At 39.0% G+C, this 14673-nt stretch overlaps 1 protein-coding gene across 1 annotated transcript in view; it reads right to left on the bottom strand.

The window, feature by feature from the left end:
- The window catches only part of SVEP1 (sushi, von Willebrand factor type A, EGF and pentraxin domain containing 1), a 122892-nt gene that overhangs the window by 64425 nt on the left and 43794 nt on the right, over positions 1-14673 (bottom strand). The window contains exons 6-11 of the mRNA XM_051789247.1: positions 10591-10770; positions 6339-6536; positions 3779-3897; positions 2235-2364; positions 1463-1570; positions 1116-1247 (exon numbers count right to left, since the gene is read on the bottom strand). Coding sequence (XP_051645207.1) covers positions 1116-1247; positions 1463-1570; positions 2235-2364; positions 3779-3897; positions 6339-6536; positions 10591-10770 — 867 coding nt within the window. The remainder of the gene's footprint in view (positions 1-1115; positions 1248-1462; positions 1571-2234; positions 2365-3778; positions 3898-6338; positions 6537-10590; positions 10771-14673) is intronic.

The raw sequence follows: 14673 nt of genomic DNA, 5'->3' as shown, positions 1-14673 counted from the left end.
ATTCTGCCACTGGAATTTGAAATCCAGAAACACAGAGACGGTAAAAAAAGTTGTGATACATATGAGAAACTATTTACTAAAATAACATGAAATGTTAATCTAAATTTTAACATGAATTACATACAATGAATTCTAGTAAACTAAATTACATCTTGAATTCTGAAACTAAACATTATCCATCCTGCACCATTGCAACAACACATGAACTTGTCAAAATAATCTTAGGGGGAACTGACTATTCAATTTTTTGCTTATATTTCCTACTGTGAAGGAGGTTGTGAACATCTGAAAACATTATGTGACAAATACTGAACCACAAAAAGTCTAAGGTGGTATAGAACCTGAAATAATGCCAATTCTAAGCACTGGTTTGTTCTTTCTAAGATTTAGAGCAAACCAGAGACTAGCACATCAATTTGCAACTTATGGTTTCTAAAAGCTATAACCAAAATGCCAGTCTGCATGATTTTAAATTCTCTCTTCACTAACTGATCTTTTTATACAGATATCCAGCTGAGACAAAAACTAGAAAGTAGAATTTTCATCCTTAATACTTTATCTACCAAATTATTGTTTGGACTTTAAAGAAGAAAGTGAACTGTGAGGAAAATATGTCTACACAGCACACAAAATGCAGTAGTATATCTATAGGTACAGACAGATTCTAAAATCCAAAGAATGTTCTATTATCTGCTACAATACTTGTAGGTGACTAAAGAAAATTTGGCAGAAAGTTTTCCTTTTTAATTACAGATTTGAAACAAGACTGGAGTAACTACGTATTAATACAGCTCACATGGTATCTGTCATATAAAAAAAGAAAAAAAATCCATTTCTATAAGTTTTACTGTTTAATGAATCGTAATTTTAATGCTTTTACATTCAAATTTGAATTTATAAGGCCAAATTCACTATTGTGCTGTTTCAGTCTTAGACAATTTATTTGTTGATACTAACAAATATCCTGACTGCCTTCAAGTGACTCCAATATAAAATGGAAATAACTAAATGAAAAAGTGGAGACTAAATGAAAAAGTGGAGCATTCCTGCATCCTTTATGATATTCAATTAGATCAATGACATACGGTCTTGAGCAGGAGATGAAGACAACAAACCTTTGATGACAATGTGGATCTCACATGTCCTGTTATTTCCAGAAGGATCCACGGCTGTGTACTGAACTGTTGTTTCTCCTTTGGGAAAGAGATCTCCAGGTGCATGACTCCTAGTGACAGTCAATGGACCACCTAGAAGAGTCAAAAGACAATCTAAAACATCAGTAAGTAAAAAAGGGTTACTGACACCCAATCTTGATGAACGGAAAAGCAAACGGCAACACATCTTCAAAATTAAGTGTTCTTGAAAATAAATAAATAAAAGAAACATAAAAAAATCTCAAACAAGTGAACAGGTTCTCTAGCCTTCTACTGTTGCATGCTTGTTTTGGGGTGCACTATCTCACCTGAATTGTCTGAAAATTCTGGTTCTTCCCATGTTGCTGGGTAATCATTCTCTGCTGCTTGCATGGGTGGTGGAGATCTGCATCTGTCAACTACAGGAGGTTCTACATCTGCAGAATTTGAAAGGATGGTATGACATTAGCTTACAGAACTACTGCCAAACTCAAATGGCATCTATCATCAGAAGAAGTTAGGTAAGTAGCAGTTTTAAGCTCATATCAGAAGATAAAATAAAGGTGCACACCTGGAAGCTTCTGCAATTGGAAGATGCTGAGTGAATGGACAAGACTAATTCCTCTACTGAACTCATGGTTTCTGCAGTGTTTGCTTTCTACAGAGCAAACCTTGGACTACCTGCAGGACTGCTGAATAACACAACTGTCTGATAGAAACACTTTAGCAATGATTTGCATCAGCAGCGTGTGCAAACCTTGGAAATCCTGTTGGAGTATTTCAAGAATTAAATACAGATATATGATGAAGGCAGTAAGTGACAATACAATAAAGCATTTAATATACTAGTGTGAGGAGAAATCTTTACATTCAGAATGAATGGCAGAATGAAACACAACCCAAACCAAACATTGTGAGCAACGACTGCACACTATGCAAACAGTGACCGAAGATCAGCAAAGGATTTGCGGAGATGATAACGCTCCTGGGCTTATGACTGTGCATATAAGGGCCACAGTGACTCCCAGTCTCTTTCTGCACTAATCAGAAGGTTTCAAACATGACAGGCAGATTTCCTCATTGACTTTTAACAGCACTTACCAATAACCTTGACACTGAACGTACAGCTTGCCTCATTGCCCGACTTATCAGTTGCTGTGTAAGTAATGTCAACTTTGCCAATTGGGAGAAGAAATGGTGGTATGAAAGCTGGGGTAACACGAACTGAGACCTGTTACAGGAAAACAGGTGTTATTTAAAAACCAAAGCTGGTTACTAATCATGATATTCATGTTTTGAAAAATTGACAGAATAGTATCCTTCAATGTTAAGCCTACTCATTCTTAATACAAATAGCCTCTGAAAGTAATGAGGATGGACTTTGCAACAGAGTACTCTATGCCCTTTCTTAAGTCTGCCTTCTGTATAGCAACAGGAATTTACTCAGTCAGGATTTGGACCCTGACCTGCTGCAGTTTACAGCAGTGTGCATTAAAAAACTTTGTTTGCCTAATTGCACTGAACACAAACTACATCAACTCAGAACCAGTCTGCAGTTCAGTTCTCCAGCTGCAAGGGCAGCAGACCTGGGAAATTAGTGGAGGAGACAATTGTGGGCTATAAGTACTTACATATCCAGTTTTGATCTAAATACGTGTATGAGTCATTAGCCCACAGATGCTTCAATATGTTCTGGCACAGCAAAGGAACTTTACATTTGGAGTAAATGACACATATACTGTCTGTGGTTTTTTCATATGGCTTAGAATGTCTTAAGGAATTTGTCTTTAAAAGAAATGGTTTCACGTGTAAAACAGCAGTTAGTTCACCTGACAGCCACGATTTTGACAAACTTCTTACAACTAAGAGCTAAGGCACTTGACTTCTACATTTCAAAGAATGACTCTGTACCAGCAGACCTACAGTACCTGACCATGACTATGCTACAGAAAAAGAAAGTGTGAACTTAAATTTACTGGGACAGCTCAACTTCTTAGTGCAAAAAACTCCTGTGTTTGCAGTAAATTAAAAGCACACATAGACTCATTGTCCCTCTGCTGACTACTGATAAAGCATTCAGTTGCTGTAAATGGATCATGTCTGAGCCTGTAAGAAATGTTACTCTTTATGAAACAGCTCTGGAGCAAGTTTTCCTTGTAACTCCATTTCCAGATCTCTGATACCCATAGTAGCCAAAGGCCCACTTCTGAACTTGCACAGGAAAATGAGGTTTCTCTTTCTCACTCAGAAAGCTGAAATGAGTTTTTACTTATCACACTGTGTACTTGTTAACCTTTTAGATTAATGAACTGGTTTGCTTCTTTCTGAGAAGAGTTTATTAAACTTCTTGACATTCTAAGCGTTCATTTTTAAAGCAGATGTCTCCATCTTGTAAACAAGGGCACATTCTTTCTTTTGACCACATAAATTAACCATATGAGGTTTTATGCACTGAAATTCCATGCAGTGTCCTGTACCTCATAATTCCAATCAAGACAGAAAATGCTAAATTTTTAAGATACAAACTTTCTAGCAGGTTTTTTTTCTACTCCTGTTTATCAGAACAAAGAAATTCTAGTGAATCATAAAATTAATTGAAATCAGAAAGACTGCCTCCAGTCAAACAGATACAGATTTTAACTTGCCTCATCTCCAGAGTTATCCTCAGCTGTTGGTACCTGCCAGCTGATATTAGCAGAGTTATGATGTTCCAGAGTCACAGTCTCAATATTGTCTGGACAGTGGATCCGAGGCGCTTCAATATCTGACCCAGAAAAAGACAAAATAGTTTTATATGCGGGATCACAGAAGTAAAATGTCTGTAATGGTTAGACTGAAACTTGTTAAAACCACTGTTTTTCATACTGCCCGGAATATAAATGTACGTATTTTTGCAAACTTCCTATCTCTGCCCCTTCTTAATTCTTGCCTATTGGCTCCTACCTCAATAGTAAATTTTCCTGGGGAAAGGACTTATTTTTGTTGTATTTTTTCACATCACTGAGCACAATGAGACTTACTCTTACACAGAATCAAAAAACAAGGAATAAATAAGAGTTAATTTGTTTCTTTTATTATTCATCCCTTCCTTCTCTATCCTTTCACTGTTCACACACATGACACATACATACAAAAATACTTGCTTCAGGTAATCGGTGACTCAAAAAAACTCTTAAGTATTTGTGACATGATATACATACTATGAACAAGACATTAGTGACTCAAATTCTCTGGAGCATGGTGTGGAACTGACTCGAAAGAACCAATGGCAAGAATTTGGGCAGCAGCTGGAAATGCTCCTTAATAAACTCCTGTTATATGGCATTATGTAGGACAAATGGAGTCTTCTGGTGACAGGTGACAATGCTGGATGGTTTCGAAGGAGTGGTGATACAATATGGGTAACCTCACCACCAACATCTAAGCCTCAAGTTTCTCTGACAAATTCAAAGTACTTCTTCAGTTTCCTGGCACAGGGCCTCCCAAAACATTTGTGGTCAGGTTATTTCATTGCTGTAGTGCTGCTTGATAAATGGTTTCTAGACCCATGAGACAAGGACACATTTGGCTCTGAACTCATCTATGCCCAATAGACTTTAAAACAACTCAGAACTGATATCACTTACACTTTTATTACTAAATAATTCCAGTAAAGACATAACTCAGGCAATTAAATTCCATAGTTAAGAATGCAAAGCAATAAATACAAGTGATTTTGTCTTCCTCTGAACTGATTCAGATGAAAGTTTTATTACAAATGCACTCTTATAAGTAACTAGCAGTTATGGTTCACACTCCCTTGACCACAGCCTCCAGGCTGGGGCAAATTCCATCTAAAAGTGAAATTCTGTAAAAAGACTAATAATAAATAAATCATAAAGAAAATGGCTACTTTGAACTGGCCAACTATGTTGGCAGCAAAACAGAGAAAGATAATAACAAGAATGAAAGCAATTGAAATGCAACTGTTCATTTTTACTAAAAAAGAATAACCTTCATAGTTTCTCAGTGCCTCCTACTTCATTCATTGGCTTTATTCATTGGTAATATGTAAAAACTTGAACCCAAGCCATGCTGCTTTACCTTTATCTGAACACTTCAGCTTGTAATCTTATGCTAGGATCCCATCAAATATTAAAAGCTGTGGTTTGGCACAGGTTTACACAAAAGATTCAGAAAAACAATGTGGTACATCACAGAGTGGAAAATAGTACGTTTAAAGAGGGGGATAAAATCTTCCTGGCCTTTATAGGGAAAAAAAGCCTCAGTTTCTGTAGTGACCTGGCATGATGACTGCTATAACTGTTTTCTGTACTGTTCTTTCACCCAGTGGCTGTCGAGGTCCTCAGCCGGAAGAGAAAATAATAATTCTAGGAGAACAACATTTCAGGAAGAGGTGAATACCATATTCCCTGACAAACTGCACTTCTGGTTTTATTCTGCTATAATCCAAAACCGGAATCCTTCCAATCCAGTTGTGCATGTGTGAAAGGGAATAAACAGCCTAACATTTCTAAAAGAGGTGGGTAAACATGGCAGAATCATTCCAAAATGCATGTAACCATCTTCAACCTATCTTTATACTCCCTGCTCAACCAATACACTTGTGTCAGCCAATACACTTGTGTTAGACAATTTTGGCCTTAACTCTTGTGCACCGTGGCTTGGGACATGTCAACATGTCAACATGTCAACAAGACAACTGAAATGAACATTCCTCTATAGTCTATCAGCCAGGGTTTACAAGGTGTTCACAGTTTTGCTCTGACTAGAGGGTTTACATAAACTTGTGCTAAACCAGTAGTAATATTATTATCACTGTTATTTTACTAGAAGTGTGGGTTCCACTTTGACTATTTTTAAGCTAAGAGCTTTTACTTCTACTTTGAAATTTGAAACTTCCCTGCAGATCAGGCCTTTTATCAGGCAGCTTCCCAACAATGGACTCATGAGATGGATCCCAGAAAAGGCAGCTGATGATGAGCACTATAAGGTGACACTTGAGTGACCTCTGAACTCCACATTTTTGTTACAAACTACAATTAAATCTGACAGCCAAGCTATAGAGGTACAGACAACACTTGTTATACACTGTTTAAATCACACTTTCCCCAGTTCAAACCTGTCCTCACTCAGTTATCTGCTGTGTGCTTCCTTTCAATTCTGCACACGTGTACACAGACATGATTTTGTGCTGGTCTCTACCTTTACACAGAGCCTCCTGGATGTTTGCACTCCATCTCCCAAATGAAATGCACCTTAGTTCTTCTCTAGCTCCAGACAAGATGAATCCTTGGGGACAGCTCAGCCGGCACACAGTCCCAGAAACAGCAGGCTCCAGCCCACATCTGGGAGGGAGAACTGTCACACCTGCTGGTTTCTGGAGGATGGGACAACGCTTTTCTGCAAAAGAACAGTAGGACATGACTTGTAACTCACACAAAGTACACAATCAAAAAAATCTGCAAATAAAGTCATACGGAAACTTAGCGGGAACACAAAATACACAGTCTTTTTAAGTCTGTACGTGTATGAGTGCATCAAAACAGTAAGACCCAACAAAACTTTTTACTCCAGCGTTGACTGAAGTAAACAGCACCTGGGATATTAGTTCCTCTGTTTTCTTGCTCATGCTCTTCACTGGAAGAGAAACATGGTATTTTTCATGTAGATCCACTATATGTTACCCTCTGGGTTTGGTTTTTTTTTCCTTTTTCCCTGCATTCCCTTGCCTTCTATGAAAACCAGATCATAGCAAGACTGAGGGAATGTATCTGCAGCTTTCTACAGCTTCTGCATTCTATCTTGAAATAAGAATGAGGGAAGAAAGACACCCTGCCGTGAACTCTCTACAGGTTCTCTCTATAATCAGGAAGGGCTGATGGTTCCTTAAAGGTTTAAAATGGAAGTTTCATTCTTGAGGTTTAATTCTTCATTCATACTGTGTGACATCATTTTTTCTTCAAACACGGAGGCATTAACAAAGAGGGCAAAATGAATGCAGTTCATAGACTTTCAGCAGTGTTTCTTACAATGCATAGTAGACAAACACACAAGAAGAATTCTCCATTATTCAGAGTCAATGACAAGACTTGTAACTCTTTATAGCTTGTCAGTGAAGAGAGCAGACCAAGGGCACACAAAAAACAACTCAACCCAGCTATACAGAAGGGAAGCTCTGCTCATCTCTTACCAATGGTTTAATGACAGAGAAGTGATTCACATTCAAAACACCTCCCTCCCCTCCCCTCCCCTTCCCTTCCCTCCCTCCCCTCCTCTGTTCTCCCATTCTGTCCCCTCCCCTCCCTCTCTCTCCTCTCCTTTCCCAAAATATGTAGCAAGTAACTGAAAACTGGTTCTTCTGCATGAAACAAAATTTAAAGATTGGAAGAGTTCTATGTAATTCCTGAAATTTAAACCCTCAATACTGAAATTGTGTTTAAAGTCCAAGCAATTAAAAACTGCGCTTCTTTTTAATAGGGTGTAAAGGTCACAAATGATAACATATTTGTCCAGTTCAGGCAGACACTGTCGGCTCTGCAAGGTGGAACAACTTCACGAGAAAAACAAAAAAAACCCAACAAACCCTATCTTTTGGTTGCTTACCACAGGAAGGTAACTGACAAATGGCAAAAAGATCACAAATTAGAAAAGCAGTATTTGAAAGCACACGCTAGAAGTATTAAAATGTATACTACTCAGGGAACTAGTACAAGAAACTCTGTGAAAGGTGTAAGCATGAAAACCAGAGGAAACTGCAGCTCTTTGGGAAGAAATAACAGTCCTATCTCTTGCTTGAGACACCTCCAGGTACACTAGCAAAATCCTAGTACAGCACAATCCTGAAACGATTGATAAACATTCAGGATAAACTTTAGTAAATCTAGCCCAAGGGAATCTCTTTTAAGTGGGGCAGGTTTTTACCAGAAAAACAACTGTAATAGTGTTGTTTAGCTTTTCTATCTGTGCTCAATTCCAAAATTTGATCGAGCTGAGCCAGAAGTCTGGAATTAATGAGAAGCAGAGTGATATCCAAGATATTAGTCATATTGATAGGGAATTAATAAAGAGAAAAGTACTTCTAAGGAGAGACAAGAATCTGTTTTCACCTGCAACCACCCGTGATGAAACAAAACACTGTATTATAAGTCTTAACATCAAAAGAAACTTCAATATTGCGACAAATAAGAAGGTTACAAAGTAAATCATGCCTCTTTCCTTCAATTGCTTTGCAGGCACTGTTTCAGGGTAAAAAATTGGCCAGCTTCAATTAGAAGTGTGGGGCAGTAATTCTTTCAACGCTAGGTGGCATCAACACTCTGGATGCCATCTGTATTTTTACTTCACTAAACATTGAACAAAGCAAACAGAACAGCATCTTGCAAAATTCACTAATTTTAACATGATGGATATTCAATTTCTGCCAATGGGAAGGAAACACAAGAACATGACTGTGGATTTTTTTTCTCCAGATTGGACAAATGACAAAGCTTCCCTTTTCAGCAGATATTTTGTTTGTCAGCCACCTATAATATATGTAGCCTACTCAATAGTAGCTCATTGCTAACAGTAATTTTAATGACAAAGACAAAAATTTAAAACATATGTAATATCCATACTTGCTGAACTAGCTTCTAGTCTCTTGGAAAAAGATGCATGAGAACAGACTTCACAGAAGTGACTGTAAACAATCCAGGCAATGTTATGGTACAGTGTCAATTATGGCTACAGATGGCTGTGGTACAGTCTCAGTGAATAACTTGCAAATATGGCAAACTTTGCAGAGAGGAGAAGTCAAACTGAAAGGCATTCAGAAAACGAGCTAGAGTACCCTGAAGTCCAAGAAATTTGGTTCAAGATAACAGACTGAAGGCAATTCCATTTCATTTTTCTAACAGAAAGATCTGAAATTAATAAATTATCAATTACAAAGGCCTAAATACAGCAGTATTTCTGGTACCCTTTATGTAGCAGATGATAATAGGAGCTGTTCAGACTAAAAATAAACAGACAAACCTCCATGATAACGGTGATCATTCAGAAAATGAGTATAAAGAGTAATTTTTGAGGAGGACACAATATTAGCCCTCTGATTTGCATCCTTCCCTGAATAAAACTCCACACATTACTATTGAACCAGAATCTCAGCAAGCTTGTCCTAAACACCAGTCACAAGAAGAAGCAGAGGAGATGCTTTCCAGCTAACACTCTTCCCTCTGTGACAATCAAAAGTAACTTTTATACTAGACTTTTAGACTCAGCAAAAAAAAGATATTTCCATGTGTAATCCAGGAATGGAGGCGATATTGCGTGGTGTGAACAAATCTCCTGATACAAAGTAGAGATGGATTTTATTAATCAAAATGCTAAGCTAGGAAGGATGAATTCAACTGATGAATACAGTTAATCTTCCAATTATAATATTCCAACAGGATTTCAGGGTCCCTTCCTTTTGAAGTTAATTGAAGTTTTTCCACTGACTTTAACAGAAGAAAGATTAGGATCTCTTAAAAAACTGTCTTGATAAATTAATTCTTGTGGATTATTTTCATCATTTTAAAGAATGTGCCTACAGTTAGAAATTTATTCTTGCCTAGTGCAAAGTCCACATTTTTGAAACTGAAAAAAAAGTAAAAAATTAGGCACAATTCAAGCGAAGTCATCCTCCCAGCATCACATTTACTGGACCCAGGTGACATATACTACACCTACTACACCCTGACTAGTCAGTACCAGATCACCTTCTGAATTACTGCACTTCGAGCCTGTGCCTTTTTTTTTTTTTTGTCTACCCTTGAAGGTGTTTCAACTGTATTTCATCATCTTACTTTTCTAAGTTAATTTAATACCTGTCCCTAGTCTAAATGTGTACTTCTGCCTACAGTCCTTTATTTCTGGAACAGCAATATGTGCTTACCTACCCCTGCACAACTGGTGTGACCTCTGAATCCTGACTTATAGGTGCTTAGTTCCTAACTTGTCTAAACTCTTACTTCCTGCTGGGAGTTCAGCAGAAGTGACAACCGCCTCACCTTTACTCTGCATTCACAGTGTCTAGCTAACACAAATCAGTCCTTGCTTGGAGATCAACTTCAGCTTTAAGGTGGTAACTCAAACCCCCGTTTGTTCACATTTAATCCACAGTATAAACCTACAATTCATGTGTTTCCTGCAACACCATGTGTGATAGTGCCTTTACACTAACCAAATACAACAACAACAACCTTTCAGTTATCACCAGTCCATGTTGGATTTAAATGATAATCTGTCCACTTTCTCCATTTACAAATTCCTTTGTCCTTCCCCAACTTCAAAGACCTGCATAAAACATCCATAAACAAATTCTCCTTCCTATCTCAGCTTCACCAGTTATCAAAAAATGGAGAATTTCTCACCCATGACAGCACATCAGAAAAGGCTGCACTCCGACATGAACAGAGTCAGATCAGATACCTACCCACACACTTTGGCTCCTTTGAATCCCACTGTGAGGTTCCCTGGCAGGTGAGTTTGCTGTTTCCTTCAATTTCATAGCCTTCATTGCAGGTCACAAAACATACTGTCTTGTAAGAGATATCAGCTGTTGAACAATTGATGTGTCCGTTTTCAGGAGACCGAAGTCTGGGACATGTTCGAACTGCAAAGAGAAAAAACCCACCAGTTCACTCTGCAGCACTGAGAATTACTGGAGTTACACTAGTTTGCCCAGGTTTTTATGGGTGGGAAAGTACTGGCTTGTACACTAGTTACAGTAGTTTGTAAAAATTTAGGGAATAGAGCTAGAACAGAGTGGATTTTTTTCAAAGGTTTGATGCCTTCCTCTTCCTGGAACAGTCTTACGTAGAATATATGAGATTTGGCACACATCTCCAAGCTCATCAGAGTTCTGACATAAGTCCAGTCTAACAAACCAAGTGTGCACCTGGAACACAGTGTGTGACCTGTGCTAGTAATGTCTATGAGCCTTCAAAATGGGACAGCTGCAATCAAATGGAATCCTGTGGAAAAGTCTGTGTCTTTGGAAGTTTCTAGTCTCCAACAATGTCTGAGAGTTCTTTGGGGGATTTCCATCTGGCAGGCTGGTATGGGCTGACTGCACACCAGGGAAGAAACTAAGAGCCTATTAACAGGTCGGATGACAGTGTCCCAGTGCCCAGGAACATTCTCAGGCACTCCAGGAGTGTTTTTATAGACACAGACACATGTAAGTCTCTGCAAATCAGAGGAGAAGACATTCATCATGCTGGAGGACACAGAAAGAGGAAGAAGGAATACAAACCATTTATATACACCAGGTCCATAAGAGATGAAAAGGAACAAATCAGGCTGTTGCTGAGACGGAAGAGACCCTTCCAGGTGTTGAGCACAGGGACAGTCCTGTCTGCTGCTCAGCACAGAAGCTTTTCTCCTGTAATGTCTTGCAAACACTGAAAGTAGTGTGATGCCAAGAAGAATGGAGTCCTGTGCAGTATGTATGTGCAGAAAAGGAATGTGATCCTCAGGTTGTCTTATGCGTTTACTACTGAATTCTGATGCTGCCATTTAGCACAAAGCTACACTGTAGTTAAGATTGATGACAAAACAGCTGAATGACTGTAGTAAGAAAAAAGTAGTACAGGTATGACCTAGACTTACGTTCTTTGTTTCAGTGTCATAATCTAAACCTCCTTCCTTTGCACCGCCTCCTTCTTTTCATCTAGGATCTCATATTCCAGCATTTGTCCCCTTGCTCCCTGCTGGACAAGACTCTGAGCTACACACCCTGCCTGGCCCTTGGGTCCCTCAGACAACTAAGCTGTTGGGCCTGACTATGTGATGATGATACATCAATAGTCAGCTACTGATTTTCCAAAATGAGTAGGAAACTCTAGTTGAAAACTCTGCTTTCAGCTGAAGTTGGTAGATACTGCTCAGTATGTTCAGAAATTATTGAAGGGAGAAAAACATACAAGGGTAAACTGTGTGACTGCTCAAAATATAGCCAAGAAGACTGCAGTTCCCTAAACTCACAGAATCCCAGAATGGTTGAGGCTGGGAGGGACCACTGGAGCACATCTAGTCTGATCTCCCTGCTCTACCAGGGTCATCCTAGAACACGTCGTACAGGATTTTTTCCAGACAGCTTTTGAAGATCTCCAGTGAGGGAGACTGCACAATCTCTCTGGGCAGCCTGTTACAGTGCTCAGGTCATACTCACAGTAAACATATTCTTCCTCATACTCAGGTGGAACTTTCTGAGCATCAGTTTCTTCCCATTGCCTCTTGTCCTATTGCTTGGCACCACCGAGAAGAACCTGACTCCATCCTCTTCAGACACTTATACACTTTAACAAGATGCCCTCTCAGTCTTCTCCAGGTTAAACAGGTCCAGCTCCCTCAGCCTCTCATCTCTTCCTCACAAGAGGAACTCTGTTCTCACTTGATTGTTTTCCACAGCTTCTACTGACCTTGCTGGCAGGAGGGCAAGCTCAAGTGATGGGTGGTTTCAGAGAGCTGGATAACTTCCCTGCTGTGATTTGGGAAGCTGATTTTACCAATTAACCCATTCTTGCTGCTATCAGGCAGGAGGCAAAACATTATCTCTATGCACCCAAAGGTAAGCCACCTTGGCAACCTCTCCTCTACCCAGTAATTATTTACTCTGCACACTGATGAAACAGAACAATGCCTACAAGTGGACACGACTGCACACCCTCAAAAATAATAAATGGGCATGTAGCCTGAGTGCTCCTTCAAATGAGAGCCAGCTGTATAAATGTCAGTAACTACATCGTAGTTTTAGTAGCCTTTGAAAGCTACAAACAATACACACTAAATAATGTTTCTTCTGAAAACAGCTGTGGTGGCACCTGAGTGTAAAAAAAGTCCATAGCAAAACCTATAGGATATAGGATAAGAAAGAAGGGAAAAAAGCCATTCAGATGCACCCAGTATATCTTTACATTACCATGGTCTCGTGTTTACTCATGTTAACTCTCTTAAAGTACTACTACTTTTGTGCTTGCACATACCTGGGCATCCTCTAGGGAGTGTGTTTAAGAGTTAAAAAAAGGTCTTAAAATGTCCATCTTGTGAGAGGCACTCTGAGCTTCAGAGAAGCTTCATAACATGCTGTATCTTAACTTTGGTAGAGGGTGCAAGAAAAACATTTTTACATGCTTTACACACAAGAAAGCATGCTTTCTCTTTTAAAGTTCCTACAGAAGTCTTTAATACCCAATCTGCAGCAAAAAGAAGCAAATGCTACCAAACTCTACTACTGAGGAAGCCTGAATGAATTAAGAGCACTGAGGAGGCTCTTGGCAATGTTAATGTACCTACAGAGAAGGCATTGCCTTCCACCACCTGGGAAGTCTAGCCATTTCTTCTGGAAGAGCTGTAGTGCTCTTGCCTCCTCAGTCGTTTCAATGTTCATGCTTACTCAGTGCCTCAGCACGGCTCTGGCAGAAACCTGTAACTGAGCCCACCTTGGTAATGCTTCCAGGCACTAAACACCAACCCATCCTCTTATCAACAAGACATTTTCCACGACCAAGGAATATTCTCATAAAGGCAGTGGAAACAACAAAAACAATAACAGTATATTTTGTTTGCTTTGGGTTTTCTCCTGATACATTTTTCTGGATTAAATACACGCTTTGTAGTTTTTTTCATGGGTCACCCATAATGACATGACTGCATTAATCAGTTTCCAATAGCCCAGCAGATTTTAGCTAGCAGAAGAACTGAGGAGTATTTAATGTCAAAATCCAAAGCACCGTAAAGGGATTTTCCTTCACTCTCCCTTCCTAATTTATGTGATAAAATACTCCTGGGATTAACAAGACAGCTATAAACTGTGCCTTTGATCTTGGTCCCTTTCATAGTCTGAGTGAATCAAGACTAGCAGATCCAGCACATGTAACAGTGGGATTTCTTAATTTTTTTTTTCAATTGGAAGTCTTCAGTATGATGGACAACGACATACAAAAAGCAAAAATATATCCTTTCAGTGCTTCAAAGGATATTAACTCAATATCAAGACAGGATCTCAATGCAGTCTTTCCTCTTCCCCCATCTTCCAAATTCCTTATTAAAGGAAGATCACCAACACCAAATAGGTGAATTTCGTGAAATGCTCCATCAAGATTTTCAAGTATTAGAATCTTCCACTTCTCTGTAGAAAATAAGATGAAGGATCCTTTCTTTGTGGCTGACTGCAGCTTTCCCCAGATTTTTTGTTACACACATATTGTCTGACAGAAACTTTGACAGGTGGGTGCTCTTTCCCAGTATCCCAGTCTACCTGAAGTAGTATGCATCTTCAGTTTATGTTTGGACTGCTAGAAAGTCCACAGCTCTAAGTCCTTCTCAAGACATCCTCATGGTACTGGACAACAATTTATTTTCTATTGAAAGCTTCTCCTACCTGCCTTCTGCCACTGGAAGCTAAAAGGGAAAACTAAGTTTTCTAGGATTATCTGAAGAAGAGTTCTAAAATCGAAGTAGAAGTGAACTACTACAGGAAGAATGTCCTGAGAAACTGTTCTCTAGATATGAT

The sequence above is a fragment of the Manacus candei genome, unplaced genomic scaffold, assembly GCF_025592945.1.
Source record: "Manacus candei isolate 608988 ecotype Guabito, Panama unplaced genomic scaffold, ASM2559294v1 h1tg000027l, whole genome shotgun sequence".
Classification (NCBI taxonomy): domain Eukaryota; kingdom Metazoa; phylum Chordata; class Aves; order Passeriformes; family Pipridae; genus Manacus; species Manacus candei.
Note: the sequence above shows the minus strand (reverse complement) of the source record. Positions and strands in the feature narration are given on the sequence as shown.